The following is a 17,571-nucleotide window of genomic DNA, read 5'->3' as shown; positions in this document are numbered from 1 at the left end:
AACAGCTGTCAAAGGCCAAGTGCCGGCTCTGTGCCTGGCATTGGCTATTCACTAGATTCATAGCACCTTCTTAAGTTCTGATAATAAGTGGTAAGGTCAGTATTTTTAAACCCATTTTGCAAATGAATACTGAGGTTCCAAGAGATGAGGGCACACACGTGGCAAACAGATCTACCCACTTCAGGAATGCTATTAAGAGAACCCCTCAGCATTGCTGAAGCTGATAAGAGAAAACAATTCAAGTTCAACCTGCAGGGCCACCACTCTCCTCCAGGCACGTTTAAGCAGGATCTGCAAACTAAACTCAGAGGCCAAATCCCATCTGTTTCTGTAACTAGTTTTTTTGGTAACAGCCACACCTATTTGTTTACTGGTGGGTTAATGATTGCAGAGTTGAGCAGTTGCATCAGACCCCTCACTCCCACAAAGCCTCTCTGGCCCTTTACAGGAAACGTGTACTCACCCCTGCTCTAGGACAAAGTGAGGGCAGGTGGTCCCCTACCCCCCAGCTGCCATCGTGGACACCCTCATCTGCCCCAGCAGCTGTGTTGAGGACCAGCGCTCACAGCCAGATGCGCTCACAGGGTGCGCCCCTTTCCCAGGCCTTGCTCACCTCTGCTGAAAGCCCCCTTTTCTAGCAGCACTGGGAAGACATGCTGTGGAGTCCCTCTCCTGGGGGCGTCTGCGTTTTTAAGGAGGAGCTTGCTCTCTCTGAGTGCATCTTTTAGTTCATGAACTGTGGGGATGGCAGAGGGAGGCTTCTGAACAGAGTCCTGGTCAGCCCGCTGGATCGAGGGGTCAGGAATTTGTTCCGTATTTCTGAAATGACGTGTGATTCTAATCAGCGATAGTGAAGTTTGAAGCCTCGCTGTACCAAAGACTCACATTTATTGGTACCTCCATGTTGTTGATGCTGTGGCTACTCCAGTGGTTGGTTTGTTTTTTTTTTAACTTAAAAAACATTGTTTTTTTTTTTACTTTAAAATGTTTACAGGGAGGAGTGGATCAAAAGATGCCTCTTGTGGTATCAAGGATAAACCCAGAGTCACCTGTAAGTAAATACATTCCATGTTATTCCTTGTGTTTGTTCTCCCCTAATTCTAACAGGTTTCTGTTTCTGTGTCCCATTTCTTTTTTTGCCAGAGCAAAGAACGTGCTTAGATACACCATGTTTTCTAGAACCTTGCTGCTCACTGTGCTCTTTGAAGCCATAGCACCCGTGTTAGCTGGGACTTCATTAGAAATGCAGGCTCTCTGGCCCCAGCTTAGGCCTGCTGAACCGGAATCTGCATTTTTAACAAGAGCCTTGAGTGGCTGGTGTGCACATTAAATTTTCGGAAGTCCTTTTCAAGAGAAGGAAACTCAGGCAGTCTGCTGTTCTGCTCACTCTAAGTGGCACGTGGGCCCTGTGCCTCTTCTCACCATCTTTCCACCAGTGCCCCTTTCATCCTCTGTTTAGGCCTCCTAAGAAGAGCATTTGCTTTGTTTTTCTTTCAAATTTATTTTATTGTTTTTAGGCCAGACATAGTGGCTCACACCTGTAATCCCAGCACTTTGGGAGGCCGAGGCGGGTAAATCACTTGAGGCCAAGAGTTTGAGACCAGCCTGCCTGGCCAACAGGGTGAAACCCCGTCTCTACAAAAAATACAAAAAGTATCTGGGCGTGGTGGCGCACAGGTGTGATCCCAGCTACTCGGGAGGCTGAGGCAGGAGAATTCCTTGAACCCAGGAGGCAGAGGTTGCAGTGAGCTGAGATCACGCTGCTGCAGTCCAGTCTGGGCGACAGAGTGAGACTCTGTCTCAAAAATAAAATAAAATAAATTTATTTGATTGTTTTTAAAATAATGATAAGTAATTTTTTCCTTTAATTTTTTTGTTGTGCATACTCAAGGTATACAACATGATGTCTTGTTATACATATAGTACTGCAGTCAAACAAATTAACATGTTCATCACTTTCCATAGTTAACCTTTCTTTTCTTTTTTGAGAGACAGGGTCTCGCTCTGTTGCCCAGGCTAGAATGCAATGGTGCGATCACTACAGCCTCAAACTAGGCTCAAGCAATCCTCCTGCCTCAGCCTCCCAAGTAGCTGGGACCACAGATGTGTGCCACCTCACCTGGCTCCATAGTTACCTTTTAATCATCTGCTTTTTTAAAGCAGTAGGAGTCACTGTGCCTCCTTACAGTGAACCATGTTGGGATTACTCTGAAGTAGTCCTTAAGCTCTTGTCATTTAACTTTTGTTACTGTTTATGGTTTCTGTAAATTCAGAAGGCTTTCTTTCCTGTGCTGTTCAGTACCTTACTTCTCTCCATAATGGTTTTTGCCTCTGCTGTGAAGCTTACAAAAGCTTTCACCTTTGCAAGACAGATAAATACTCACCTCTAGCTGGCAAATCATTTCCTAACCGTACATCTAGGAAACAAAAGGCTGGAAATGGTATAGTTATATTATAATAAGTGAAGGTTGACTACCACAGAGGAATGGCGTCAGCAGTTTTTATAGCCTTATTCTGAAATGTTTTATAACTTATATTCTGAGCAGTACTTCTTTATATCGTGCAACCAACTACCATGTCCACATAGCAGTAGATGTATTATAAAAACAATGACAGTACTACCCGAGGGAGAGAAGGCAAACTTGATCGTGGTCTCAGGTGTCTGGGAGCAGAGCGAGTTAGCATTCTTCCCCCGAGGACTGTGTTATGGTAACAGGAGAAACTCGCTTTTCCCCTCCACCCAGGCGGACACCTGCATTCCTAAGCTGAACGAAGGGGATCAAATCGTGTTAATCAATGGCCGGGACATCTCAGAACACACCCATGACCAAGTGGTGATGTTCATCAAAGCCAGCCGGGAGTCCCACTCACGGGAGCTGGCCCTGGTGATCAGGAGGAGAGGTAATGGCCACCTGGGGGGCGGAGCCATAGGGACACTGCTCTAGCAAAGCCATGCCTGCTCCAGCCCTTTATCTGCTCTTGAAAATGTTGAGTTTGTAGCCAACATTTGAAAATCAAGAATCTTCAGGTAATAACCCAATGTTTGGCTTCTCACTTGAAAAATGTGAAGATCTGCCCACATGAGCCTGTCCCCATGTGGCCAGTCTTCTGGAGGGAGGCAGCGCCCACCCACCCTCTTTATACAGGAGATGAGCCCCTGGCTCCCAATTCCTCCCAGGCCCAACGCAGCCCACATCACGCAGTCTCTAAGCGTCACGACCCTGCAGACATTTGCATTTTCAGCCCCTTCCCAAATGATCGGGTGATATTTTATTCATGCATGTTTGATTTTGTCGGGGAGGCAGTGAGGAGAGCAGGGCCTGACTGTCTCAGGTGATTCCTCACTCTGCCTCTGCGGGCTGGGGACCTTGCAGGAGTTACATAACCATTCTGTGGTTCAGCTGGCTCAGGTGTGGAGGAGGACAGGAGTGGTCCCGACTTCACAGGGTTGTTGTGAAGATTAAATGACACTTGGGGCTAGGCACAGTGGCTCACACCTGTAATCCCAGCACTTTAGAAGGCCGAGGCGGTTGTATCACCCAAGGTCAGGAGTTCGAGACCAACTTGACCAATATGGTGAAACCCCATCTCTACCAAAAATACAATAGCCGGGTGTGGTGCCGTGTGGGTATAGTCCCAGCTACTCAGGAGACTGAGGCAGGAGAATAACTTGAATCCAGAAAGTGGAGGTTACGGTGCGCCAAGATCGTGCCACTGCCCTCCAGCCTGGGTGACAGAGCAAGACTCCATCTCAATCAGGCAATCAATCAATCAATCAATGGCACTTAGACTGGAAAGTACCTGCATTGCTGCCTGATGGGAGCAGAGGTTTGAAGGACAGCCCCTACTGAGCATCACAATGTTGTCTTTATAGTTGTTGTTTTAAAATAATACATCAAGTTCCTTGAACACCCTGCACAGCTGTAAAATACTGAAAGTAAATGAAGGTTGTATCTGCAAAGCCCTGGCCCTGTGTCTCTGCCTTCCTAGCACATGTGGCTCACACCCCACACTGCTGCGCTCCTGCCTCGGCTCTGCTCCCACTACAACTCTCAGTCCAGAGCCACTAGGACCAGCTCTGACCCTACCTCCTCCGTGAGGCCTTATTGGATCTCTCCGGATCCCCACCTGTGCAAGGTGGGAGGTTGGGGGGTCCTAGCTTTGCTTTCACCTGTATTGAATTTAACATGAAGGGAGAATGTGCACTAAAGAGGTAGGGCTGAAGCACAGAAGAGATGCTAGGACTACAGTATTTACGTAGGAGCCTCCCACATAGAAATGGCCCTGAGTTAGGGATTGCGCTCTCAGGAATGATGGTGTCACAGGGAAAGCCTTTGACCTCACCCTCATGCCTGGGGAAATGCCCAGTTTTGGGAAGTAAATGAAAAAACCTGAGAAAGAAAGGGGAGTCGGGATGGGTAGAAGAATAACCAGGTCAGAAAGAGCAAGCAGAGACAATATGCTTTTTAAAAAAACATTCTTTCCCTTTCCTTTACCTTTGACAAAAACCTCTGGGTGCTAAACACCATTATTTAAAACTAACCAGGAAGATTAGCATGTCATTTTATGTAATTAACACATATTGAATCATTCACCTAGAAGTAGTATCTTTGGTGCAAATGATTACCGTGTAGCTTAATCATTTAATAAGATGTTTTAAACCATCTGCATTCAGGTGTCATAGGTGTGATTTGTTTGAGGAAAACTGATAAACCCGGGTGTTGCTGCACAAGTCAGATGCCCTGTCTTGTACATTACAGCTGTCCGCTCATTTGCTGACTTCAAGTCTGAAGATGAACTGAACCAGCTTTTCCCCGAGGCCATTTTCCCCATGTGTCCAGAGGGTGGGGACACTTTGGAGGGGTCCATGGCACAACTAAAGAAGGGCCTCGAAAGCGGGACGGTGCTGATCCAGTTTGAGGTAAGACCCTCTGGAGGCTGAATCCCAAGGCCTGGGCCACTGCCGTGTCGCCTGTGAGGCTGTCCCTGCCTCTGAGCAGCAGAGGAAATGAGGCAGAGACACAAGCCCTCGTTTCCTCGGCCGAGATGATTGTGTGTTTCACAAACCAAAAACAGTCAACTGAGTCTCTGTGAGGACTGACAGGGCGAGGCCTGTGCTTGTCATGGATAACAGAGCACAGCAGGCAGCACCACCTCAGGCTCGGAGCAGCAAGCAGGGATCAGGATGGCCACCCTCGCTGAACTCTGTCTCACCCTCTTATTCTAGTAACATTTGGTAGTCATGGAGAAACATGCCAGAAACTGAGGAGGAGGGACTCTGAGCATATTTAGCTGCCAACACAAAAGCTCAAAACTCCCAGCAGTAGAAGGCAGTGGAGAGGCAGTTGTGAGTGAGCAGCCCAGGGTGGGTGAAGGAGCCAGCTCTCTGACCACCCCCCGCCGTGCACTGGAATTTGGAGCAATTAGTGTCATCCCATGAGGGCACAGTGTCTTGCCCTCCCAGTTTGCCCAGAACCCTATAAACACAAGAAACCAAACTCAAACGCCCGTCTTCCCCAGGGGAACCTGTGATCCCTAGGATTCAGGCTGTTGACAAAGGTACACACAGACATTTTTTATAAAACAAAAGGGAACCAAAGGAGACTCAGCTTTTAAGCCAGTTTTACCGATTACTAACAGAATTAAAATAGAATGTGTTCATCTTCCAAATTTATTTTCTTATTTTTATTTTTTAAATATGTTGTTGTTGTTGTTGTTGTTTTTTAAAATAGAGGTAGGGTCTCACTATGTTGCCCAGGCTGGTCGTGAACTCCTGGACCCAAGGAGTCCTCCCGCCTCGGCCTTCCAAAATGCTGAAGTTACAGGCGTGAGCCACCACACCCAGCCCATCTCCCAAATTTATTTAAAAGTAGAAGAAAACAGAGTAATTCCTGTAATAAAAGAATACCAAAAAGCATAAAATAGGTCAACAAAAGAAAATAGATCATCATTAGAAATAACAACAGTCTGGGTTCATAAATTCAGGAAGAGAGTCTCACATGGGACTCAAGAACAGAAATGAACAATGCATTATTTATTAGAAAACCACATAAAGGAAAAAGAAGCAAAACCCGGACATTTGTGAAATGTGTGTGACTGCAGAGTAATTCAGGAAGGCTTGAGTAATAGGAATGCTGAAAACGAAGGAATGCAAAGCAGAGAGCTGTGAGTGAAAGGTTGATTTTATGATGCATGTGAAAATACATTAAAGCAATGTGTATTGAACAGCGTAGAAAGCAAAAATCCACAAGCCAGAAAGTAAAAGTGACCGACTTCCCCCCCAGAACAATCAGCAGGGAATTAATTAATGTATTTCTTTATTTAGAGACAGGGTCTCTGTCACCCAGGTTGGAGTGCAGTGGTGCCATCTTGGCTCACTGTAGCCTCCACCTCCCAGGCTCAAGTGATCCTCCTACCTCAGCCTCCCGAGCAGCTGGGACTATAGGTATGCACCACCACTCCTCGCTAATTTGTTTTGTATTATTCTTTTGTAGAGATGCAGTTTTGCCATGTTGCCCAGACTGGTCTCAAACTCCTGGGCTGAAGCAAGCCACCTGCCTTGGCCCCCCAAAGTGCTACGATTACAGGCATGAGCCACCACAACCAGGCATTTAACATTTTTTATTAATCATCTTGACACAATATAAAAAAAAAATTATGTACCTTATGGAAATGAAGTCTGGATAAAAGGGTAGTAACAATATAATTACTTGGGTAAAACTAATAGATATATTACTGAGTATTCTACAAAGGGAAATAGCCCTATTTTTCAGTGGCCTACAGGAGGCTGTTCACGCTTTTGGTTAAAAAAAAGAAAATGTAGGCTGGGCACGTTGGCTCACGCCTGTAATCCCAGCACTTTGGGAGGCCGAGGCGAGTGGATCACCTGAGGTCAGGAGTTCAAGACCAGCTTGGCCAGCATGGTGAAACCCGGTCTCTACTAAAAATACAAAAATTAGCCATGCGTGGTGGCGGGCACCTGTAATCCTAGCTACTTGGGAGGCTAAGGCAGGGGAATCGCTTGAACCCGGGAGGTGGAGGTTGCAGTAAGCCAAGATCAGCCTGGGCGACAGAGCAAGACTCCATCTCAAAAAAAAAAAAAAAAAAGAAGAAGAAGGAAATATAGAGGTTATCTTCTCTGCTTTGCCTTTCAAAATAGTTCACATTTTGAGCAGTAAAGCTCGTTCATATTTTTACACACTCCAAAATTGAAACAAGGAAGAACTTAAAAGCCAGTCACAGTGCATATCGATTTTTTGGTATTAGAGAGTACAAGAAAGGTGGTGCAAAGTCATTTGTTCATTGATTTAGTGAATGTGTCTTGGGTATTTCCCCTGGATCAGGAACCTGATGAGGGAAGGAGAGGGGTGTTTCTGGCCCCAAGGAGTTGACAGTCTAATTTTAGTGTATTTGAGGAGATATGTGTCCCAGAAACAGCTGAAGACCAAGACAAGGTAAGATGTTGTTATACATAATGTATGTTCTGCAGCAACTGGAGGTCAGAGGACTCCAGGAGATCCCTGGAGTGAGATGTGGGATTAATAAAGGGGTGGATAGGATTAAGTGTTGCAGGGAGGGAGCGTATTGCAGGAAAATCTCAGCCCAAATGCAGACAAAGCTCATGGGGGTATCAGCATAAAGAGACAAGCCCACCTGGGTTGACAAGTGCAGGTCCTGGACGATGCATCCAGGTGACGACCGTCCTTCAGCCCCGCGAGAACTGGTTCCAGTTTATCAGATAGTCCACAAGGAGGCGCTGTGGGCTCTCATTGAGGAAAACCCAAAGGCTGGTGTTTCCGGTGTTCCGCGAAGCCTCCTTCGCGCAGGTGGCTCCAGTTCGAGGTGTGTTTTACATATGGGAATCCTGCAGTGATTTCCCTTGAAAAGTGTTCAACTTTTTGAAAAGTTTTCAAAGGCATTAGAGATAAATACCCACTCTGTCACCAACCTGTGTTTCTGAAAGGGTGACCCCCCGACCACTTGTACGGAGATCATCTGGGGAGTTTATTAAATCAAGGCCCCGCCCAAAGCTAGTGGATCGGCCGCACCAGGATGGGACCCAGATACTGGTACTTTTGACAAGATCAGCACCTGTTTTGATGCACACGCTGTTCCAGAGGAGAGACCCAACCGGAACCACTGGCCCCCCGGTGTGCATCCGAGGCCTTGTCTTTGGAGGGTAGAGTTGGATGACAGCGTAAGAAACGGAGAACGTATGCATTTTAGGGTTGCGTTTTAGTGTGTACACGTTTCCTTAATTTTTGTCTATACACTTCCTCAAGTAGGAAATTCAAGTAGGAAACCCTTCTTTTTAATCAAATCATTTGCAGAATTCCAAAATACAGAACAGATGAAAGCAGGTCTGCTCTGTGACCTGCGATGGAGCCAGTGGGGTCCTCAGCCCAGCCTCTTCAATCTTCCCTCACTGGCCCCCAGGGCACCCTAGACTAGACAGACCGTCATGTGAAAACCACTGTTACAGGTGCGAGAAAGGTTTCTTACAGAGCAGCCAGAGGAGAGGCATAGAAAAGGAAACCAGATAAAATGGGAAACTAATAGGAAAGGAAAGCTTTCATGAGCACTTACCATGTGCCACAGACTTTAAAGGGTATCACCTTAGGTAATTCTCACAAGAGCCCTGTATAGATGCTGTCATTATCCCAGTTGTAGGGATGAGGGAGCACAGTCTTGGACAGATTAAGTGACCTCTTGAAGGTCTCACAGTAAATGTCAAAGGCTGATTGGAACCCAGGCAGGCCAACTCAAGAGCTGGTTCTTAGCCACTCTAACCTTTGAAAACTACTAAATGCTATTGATATGTGAGTTGTTTTTTAGAATAATAGAACATCTGAGCTAGAAAATATCTGAGAGGCTGCTGGCCAAGCGCTGTGGCTCACGCCTGTAATCCCAGCACTCTAAGTGGCCGAGGCGGGCAGATCACGAAGTCAGGAGATCAAGACCATCCTGGCTAACACGGTGAAACCCCGTCTCTGCTAAAAATACAAAAAAAAATTAGCCAGGCATGGTGGCAGGCGCCTGTAGTCCCAGCTACTCAGGAGGTTGAGGCAGGAGAATGGCGTGATCCCGGGAGGCAGAGCTTACAGTGAGCTGAGATTGCGTCACTGCGCTCCAGCCTGGGCGACAGAGCAAGACTCTGTCTCAAAAAATATATATATATACACACATACATGTATGTATATATCTCCGAGAGACTGTCTCCCTACACGGAGCCAGACAGATTTTAAATCCTGACTCTACCCTCACTTCCTATGTGGCCTTAGGCATGTCCCCTATCCTCTGTGGCCTCTGTTTCTCCATCTATAAATTGGGTACCTTGTGAGTTCGTTTAATAATTAGATGAGATAAATACTTAATGTGTTATCTGGTATGTGGTCAAAGTGCCATACAAAGTAACAACTATTATTATTTATAAATAAAGGGAGGCTCCAAGAGTCTGTAGAACATGCCCGAAGTCTGCATAAAAGGTGGTCACTGGCCAGACATGGGGGCTCATGCCTCTAATCCCAGCACTTTGGGAGGCCAAAACAGGGGGATCACTTGAGGCCAGGAGTTTGAGACTAAATATAAAAAAATTAGCCAGCCATGGTGGAACACACCTGTGGTCCCAGCTACTCGGGAGGCTGAGGTGAGAGGATCACTTGAGCCTGGGAAGTTGAGGGTGCAGTGAGATATGTTGGCACCAATGCACTCCAGCCGGGGTAACAGAGCTCAAAAAAAAAAAAAAATTAACTGTGTTGCGCTGGGTTTGGAGGTCTAGGTCGTCTAGTCCTGGTGTTCTGATTCTCTACCTCCTCCAGTGTGGTTGGCAGGTGGGCATCCTGGCCGATGGGGGCATACACTGGGCAGGAGTAGGAAGAGGAAGGGGCTGTTCCCCAACAGGGCCCACCGCAGGTGTCCACACCACGCACTCCACGACACCAAAGACCTGCCCTGGGGTAGCCTTAAATCCCTTCTGCGAGAGCTGGTTTCTATCAGCGCTTACTTTGGAGCATTTTCTTTTTTTTTTTTTTCCATGAAGGGAATTCCCCAGTCCCTCCTGTGGCTTTCAGTAAACAATCACAAGTGTGTTCCAGAAAGCATTTGGTCCCAGCTGTCATAAAATCACACTTAATAATTAGCATTTCTATAGCACTTCGGAGCCTACCAAGTGTGGTGCACATATGTTGTCTCTGTTGACTCTCACAACAGTTCTGTGAAGTCGATATGGCCAGCATGGTTAGGATCACCCTTTTATAGATGGAGAAAATGAGAATCAGAGAGGCTGAGGGACTTACCCAGTGGCACACAACTAGTCAGAGCCACGATTAGAATATATGTTAAATATCTAGGCTAGGCATAGTTGCTCATGCCTGTAATACCAACACGTTGGGAGGCCGAGGCGGGAGGATTGCTGGAGCCTGGGAGGTTGAGGCTACAGTGAGCCATGGTCATCCCACCGCACTCCAGCCTGGGCTGCAACAGAGCAAGACCCTGTCTCAAAAAATAAAAATTGAACTTATTGGTAGCAACTCGCCATCGCTGAGTGTACCCAGCCCTCACCCCGTCCTCCAACTTTAGCCATTCCCTTTGGTAGCCACACTGTATGAGCTACATCAATGGGAGCAGTTTGGTGGAATTTTTGATTGGCCCCAAACTGCATAAATACTCTTTGTGTAGCCAAGGTAGGGTGTTCCTCTTTCTCTTATGTAAAGGAGCAGAATTGAGGTTACCACTGACCCCAGAATTACCACTTCCAGGAAGCTCTTGTTTTTGTTTGTTCCCAAGAAAAACTTGCAGCTTAATCTACATGTTCCCTGAGTTGAAGTGCTCATTTAAGCAAAGGACAGGATCTGCATTTGGTATAGACTTTCCTGGATAAAAGCTAAGTGATGATGCTAACCTCACCTTTATTTGAGAACCAGCTTCCCAGCAACAAAGGATCCCATTGTCCATTTTTATCTGGTGACCAGGTGACTCACAGCTTCCCTGCCTCCTTGCCCACGGTTAGTTAAGACCTCGAAAATGAGGAACACCACAAGAGAATGCCTGCATCCCCCAGTTGATGGATTACAGCAGTGGCTACAAGAGACCACCAAAGGTCATGTTCAAACTCAGATACCCGGCCCCTCCACTTCAGCATCTACCATCTTCACCAAAACCAGAAACCATCTTTTTTCTTCTGACCCCTGTTTCTACTTTCCTCACTCCTACATTGCCCATTATAGAAGATAGCCATTAATGTCAAAACAAGTGACTCACTGGCTCCTGTAATAATTATAAAAGGTGCATTTGGAAGGGCAGAGGTAGCTGAAAACTTTATGAGAGGTTTAAATTGACGCCTGTAGAAATTAATGAGAGCAATTATATCTTCAAGATTGGAACCCTTTAGACCAAGTCTCATTCTGTGGCCTAGGCAGGAGGGCAGTGGTGTGTGATCTTGGCTCACTGCAGCCTCTGCCTCCCACATTCAAGTGATTCTCGTGCCTCAGCTTCCTGAGTAGCTAGGAATTCAGGCCTGCGCCACCATGCCCAGCTAATTTTTGTATTTTAAGTAGAGATGGGGTTTCACCATGTTGGCCAAGTTAGTCTAGATCCCTGGTCTTAAGGGATCTGCCCATCTTGGCCCCCCAAAGTGCTGGGATTACAGGCGTGAGCCACCATGCCCGATCCAAAAGATTGCATTTTTAAAAACAGTTTTCCAAATAGTTTTTGTTTTTTGTTTTTTGTTTTTTAAGGAAAGAAAACATCATCAGTATGATGTGTCTGGGATACACAGAGCAAACTGGGGGCTTTGGAATGACCGTGTGGGCAGCTTTTCCATTTCAAGTGCCAGCAATCCACCTAAAGGAAGTGCTGCCATAACTTATTGTTGTGTATCTATCTGAAAGGGGCCCTGCAAGAATACTTGCTAGGTTTGCCAGCAGTAGAATCTGCAGCTGGGACTGTGCATGGAAAGGGGGACTATGGAAGGTCCCAAAATTACTAGCAACGATTTCAATTCAGCAAACCTTTCTGGGAAGGTAGGTAGAGGCCCCAAGACCCCGCTGGATGGTTTCTCTTGCCCTCTGGCTGGGTGAGATACAAAGGAAAAGGGATGTCCCAGTGTGGATGAGCTACCCGTGAGGAGTGAACTGTTAATTTGTCTACCAAGTGGTACTAGGAAAACAACCTCTTGGGGTGGGCCTTTTGTAAAAAATGAGTTACCCTCAGCTTAGTTATAGGGCACTGTGTCTAAGAAAGCTGAAATTGCTTTGAAATTTTCTTGGCATGCTTTATTCACATGGTTGGCACTCATTTTTGAAAGCAGCAGATCCCATTATTCCTTCACACTACAAATTTTGATTGAGCACCTACTATGTGCCAGGCACAATGCTGGCCTGGGGTTTATGGCAGTGAACAAATGAGATTCCTGCCTCCATAAAGATAATGCCATAGTGGCCGATACAGCAAACAGCCGTTTTGAAACTTAGTTCCTAGGAGTCGGCTCTGGGTTTTTGTGGAGGGCATGAAAGGCAATCTGCTTCTGCCCTTTGCTGTCTCCTTACCCATGGTTTCCTTGATTCCCGGCGCCCTTTTTTTTCCTGTCCTTTTCCATTTTTCTTCCTCCTTCTTGGGTTCTCAGCCTTCAGGAATTCCCCTTTTTCTGTTCATAGAGTTGACGGAGTGCTTGCTTCCACTGTGCAGGGCCTTGCTGGCACCCTCTGGTTAGAGCCTTGGGTGTGTGAAGCTCTCATCTGAGGGATGTGTTGACTGCATGGATTGAGGTGGGATTAGAGTCACTTGATGCCTTCTCTAATGTTGCCCGGTGAGTGACTTGTTTCACAAGAAGAAATATTTAAGCCAAAAAAAAAACCATCCATCGCACCCCTACCACACTGGAGAGCATCTGCTCCCACCATTCAAATTTTTTGTCTTTGGAGGCCAGAGCTAGTGATATTGATACTGTAATTTCAATACAGTTGTTCCTTAGCAACGCCTCTTAGCCAATCTTTTATAATTTACCTTTAGTTTCAGAGCTTCTTACAACTAGACTCTGATAGAATTAGAACAAAGCATTTTAGGACATAAAAATTAATAATTTTTCATAAAGTTCTGTGGTTTTGTCATTCTTTATCCCTGTGACCCTGCCTCTCAGCCTCCTGGTGGCTCCCATTCTAGGACAGAATCTAAGGGATCTACAGCCAGGAGCTGTTATCTGCCTCACACTCCTTCAGCCCAGGAATAACCAAAGCAAATTGTTGTTTTTCCAATGAATTAGAAAATGAAAGAAGAATGAAGGTTTTCTTAAAAGCCACATCTCATACTCTGGCCAGTATCACAAAGCCTTAACTCATTCCGTTTCATCCCTGACCCTTCCAGAAAGACATATGTGTTTACTATCACTTTCCACTCTGTCCCTCCGCCTTCTCAGAGCAGTGTTTCATAACCAGGCTGCCAAGCAGCCCACAGGGCCTGGAGAAGAGTCGATAAATTTTAGGAACTTGAGGCCGGGCACAGTGGCTCACAGCTGTCATCCCAGCACTTTGGGAGGCCGAGACCGGTGGCTTGCTTGAGCACAGGAGTTCAAGACCAGCCTGGGCAACATGGCAAAAACCCGTCTCTACTAAAAATACTAAAATTACCTGGGCATGGTGGCGCACACCTGTGTACAGATCCCAGCTACTCGGGAGGCTGAGGCAGGAGAATTGCTTGAACCCAGGAGGTGGAGGTTGTAGTGAGCCGAGATCACACCACTGACTGCACTCTAGCCTGGGTAACAGAGTGAGATTCTGTCTCAAAAAATAAAAATTAAAAAATTAAAAAGTAGGAACTTGAAAAAAATAAAAATTAAAAATATATAAATATATATGTGTGTGTGCGCGTATATATATATGTGTGTATATATATGTATATACGTAGAGAGAGACAGAGACAGACACACACAGACAGGGTCTTCCTCTGTTGCCCAGGATGGAGTGCAGTGGCAGAATCTTGGCTCACTGCAACCTCCACCTCCCGGGCTCAAGCAGTCCTCCCACCTGAGCCTCCCAAGTAGCTGTGACTACAGGTATGCGCCACCACACCTGGATAATTTTTATATTTTTAGTAGAGATGGAGTTTCACCATGTTACACAGGCTAGTCTCGAACTCCTGAGCTTAAACTATCCGCCCACCTCAGCCTCCCAAAGTACTGGGATTACAGGCATGAGCCACTGTGCCCAGCCGAAAACCAACTCTTAACACTTAAGAAACCGAGTGTTTAAATCCTGTTTCTACTAAGTTGCTTCAGTCCTATTCAGTGTCGGCCTTTGCAAACATAAATATGAGTGTGTTGTCAAACTTTCCAAAGGCCAAAACAACCTTAACTTTGATTTGTCCAAAATTCTCTAAAAGTTTTGTGCTTTTTAATTTTTTAAATAGATTTCTTCTGTTGTATTTCTTTTTCTCACTTTCGTCATTTGCATTTAAAAATAACAATTCTTACTGCGATAATTCAGAAATAACCAAAGTAAAATAGTCTCCTGACGCCTATCCCCTTCAGTTTCTTCCTCTTTGTTGTAATTTACAAACGACAATTTTGTTTGTATCCTTCCATACTTGTTACAGTGCTCATGCAGATATATCGTATACACATGCATACACACACAAGATTGTGTCTTTACATATTAATATACACTGTGTGTGTTGCTATTATATGACCATCATTCATTGTATAAATTATTCAATACCTTGTATTTTTCACTTAAAAGTATATGAGTAGATATCCTTCTAAATCTGTACTTTTGGTCTGTCATATTCTTTTTACTTGCACAGAATTTTCTGGTAAGAATCTACTATCATTTAAGTCAACATTTCTTTACCTTTGGGGAATATCCAGGCTGCGTGTGGTTTTCTGAGAATAAATATTTTGCTGCAGATAAACTTCTGTGACATGTATCTTTATGTATTTCTGTTGGATAAAGCCCAGAGCGTACACATTTAAAAATTTTTAAGCACTGCCTGGTCGGGCGTGGTGGCTCACGCCTGTAATCCCATTGCTTAGGGAGGCCGAGGCAGGCGGATCACTTGAGGTCAGGAGTTTGAGACTAGCCTGCCCAACATGGTGAGACCATGTCTCTACTAAAAATACAAAAATTAGCATGTGCCTGTAGTCCCAACTACCCGGGAGACTGAGGCATGAAAACCACTTGAGCCTTGGAGGGAGAGGTTGCAGTGAGCTGAGATCGCACCACCGCAGCCTAGCCTGGGCAACATGTCTCAAAAAAAAAAAAAAAAGAAAAGAAGTGTAAACACTGCCCTAACACTTTTTAATATATGATTTATCTTAGTATGATTTATCTTAGTACTTTACAAATTTATCAGCAGATCATTACTGCTGAGATACATTTAAAGTCCTTATAGTAATTAAAGCCTTTTTCTGTAGCTGTGCTTTTCTGCTAGACCACTTCAAGTTGATTTTATTTACACTTTTGTTGTTTGAAAAAAAAAAATCTTTTTCCCACCAGGTTAGCTTTACTATGTTCACTTAATTGTATATTCACTTAATTGTTGATTATATTCACTTAATCAATTAGAACTAAAATGCCGTGTAGGTAAATTTAACTTAGCTGCCCGCCTTCTGCCAGTCAACCCAAAACCTCTAATAAATCATTAGTTTATTCCTAAAATGAACTCACAGAGTTTATTAGAGACTGCAGTTGTTTAAGAAGTTGTTCAGCTGCCTGATGGTTATGAACTAAAACTGTAAAGGTGGTGAGTAACTGAGCTCTTGGAGTGTTTGGAAATTCTAGACATTTGGCAAATGTGTAAGATATGGCACCGTTATTATGACCCAGACTCTCCGTGTTAATTATCTTCTGGGGAATTCTGTTTAATTTGTTTATTTAGTAAGAGAAAAAACACTAACAGAAGCCAGTTTACAAAACAATACAATTTGCAAAAATATAGAGGGAGAAATCCTTTTTACCCTCCCTATTCAGACTGCAAACACTTCTTTATTAAGGATGTTGGCCACAATTTGGTGAATTTGTCATACATCCCTGTAGGGCAACTTGGTTATATGTATCAAAACTCAAAAATCCTAGCACTTTCAGAGGCCGAGTTGGGTGGATCGCCTGAGGTCAGGAGTTCGAGACCAGCATGGCCAACATGACGAAACCCTGTCTCTACTAAAAATACAAAAATTAACCGAGTGTGGTGGTGGACGCCTATAATCCCAGCTACTCGGGAGGCTGAGGCAGGAGAATCACTTGAACCCCAAGAGGGTGGTAGTTGCAGTGAGCCAAGATCCCGCCACTTCACTGCAGCCTGGGTAGAAGAGTGAAGCTCCATCTCAAAACAACAAAAGCCAAAACAACCCTTAAAAATATTATTTGGTATAGTAATTCTCTTCTTAGAAGTTTGAGTAAAAAAAATTTCAAAACAGCCTAGTGAAAAAGTGGGATAAAAGTTAAAATAAATTATAGTGAATGGCCAGGGACGGTGGCTCACGCCTATAATCCCAGCACTTTGGGAGGCCGAGGCAGGCAGATTACGAGGTCAGGAGAGCAAGACCATCCTGGCTAACACAGTGAAACCCTGTCTCTACTAAAAATACAAAAAATTAGCCGGGCATGGTGGCGGGCACCTGTAGTCCCAGCTTCTCGGGAGGCTGAGGCAGGAGAATGGCGTGAACCTGGGAGGTGGAGCTTGCAGTGAGCCAAGAGCACGCCACTGCACTACAGCCTGGGTGACAGCGAGACTCCTCTCAAAAAAATAAAAAGATAGATAGATAGATAGATAGATAGATAGATAAAACTAAATTATTGAGCCATTAAAAATCATATGTGTAAAAAATATTTAATGACATGGGGAAATAGATACTATATAATAAGTAGGAGAAAGCAGCTTGAAAATTAGGATAGTTATTTCCCAGAATACTCCATTAGAGGCTGAGATTTTCCATGGCCAAATTAGCTTGAGATATGTTTAGCTGATCAGAATTTAACAAATGTATGCATTATGCATTGCAGAATTTGTCTTGTTAGAGATTCATAAAAAATAAAATATTTTCTAAATGTCTTGACTTTGAAACTTTTTCTGAGGAATACTTACTATCTTCTTTTAGAACACTTAGGTTGGCTAGAACATAGCATAAGAAGTGCCAATATAGCCAGGTGCGGTGACTCATGTCTCTAATCCCAGCACTTTGGGAGGCCCAGGTGGGCGGATCACTTGAGGTCAGGAGTTTGAGACCAGCCTGGCCAACATGAGGAAACCCTGTCTCTACTAAAAATACAAAAATTAGCCAGGCCTAGTGATGCACACCTGTAGTCCCAGCTACTTGGAAGGCTGAGGCATGAGAATCGCTTGAACCTGGGAGGTGGATGTTACAGTGAGCCGAGATCACATCACTGCACTCCAGCCTGGGCAACAGAGAGAGACCCTGCCTCAGGAAGAGAAAACAAAAGTGCCAATGTGGTGTTCAGTCTCATTTTTTGCTTTTAAAACATAGTATATAAATGTATTATGTGTTTACATATATATGCTTCTGTTCATTTGTGTGCATGTAGGCACAGAGAAAATAAGCCGGAGAAAATATATGAAAAGCTC

At 44.8% G+C, this 17,571-nt stretch overlaps 1 protein-coding gene across 10 annotated transcripts in view; it reads left to right on the top strand.

The window, feature by feature from the left end:
- The window catches only part of PTPN3 (protein tyrosine phosphatase non-receptor type 3), a 123,257-nt gene that overhangs the window by 88,996 nt on the left and 16,690 nt on the right, over positions 1–17,571 (top strand). For all 10 annotated transcript variants that reach the window (XM_021927811.2, XM_021927817.2, XM_021927815.2 and 7 more), the window contains 3 exons: positions 995–1,051; positions 2,745–2,901; positions 4,761–4,921. In XM_021927811.2, the coding sequence (XP_021783503.1) occupies positions 995–1,051; positions 2,745–2,901; positions 4,761–4,921 (375 nt within the window). The remainder of the gene's footprint in view (positions 1–994; positions 1,052–2,744; positions 2,902–4,760; positions 4,922–17,571) is intronic.

The sequence above is a fragment of the Papio anubis genome, chromosome 13 (assembly GCF_008728515.1).
Source record: "Papio anubis isolate 15944 chromosome 13, Panubis1.0, whole genome shotgun sequence".
In the NCBI taxonomy this organism is placed as follows: Eukaryota; Metazoa; Chordata; class Mammalia; order Primates; family Cercopithecidae; genus Papio; species Papio anubis.
Note: the sequence above shows the minus strand (reverse complement) of the source record. Positions and strands in the feature narration are given on the sequence as shown.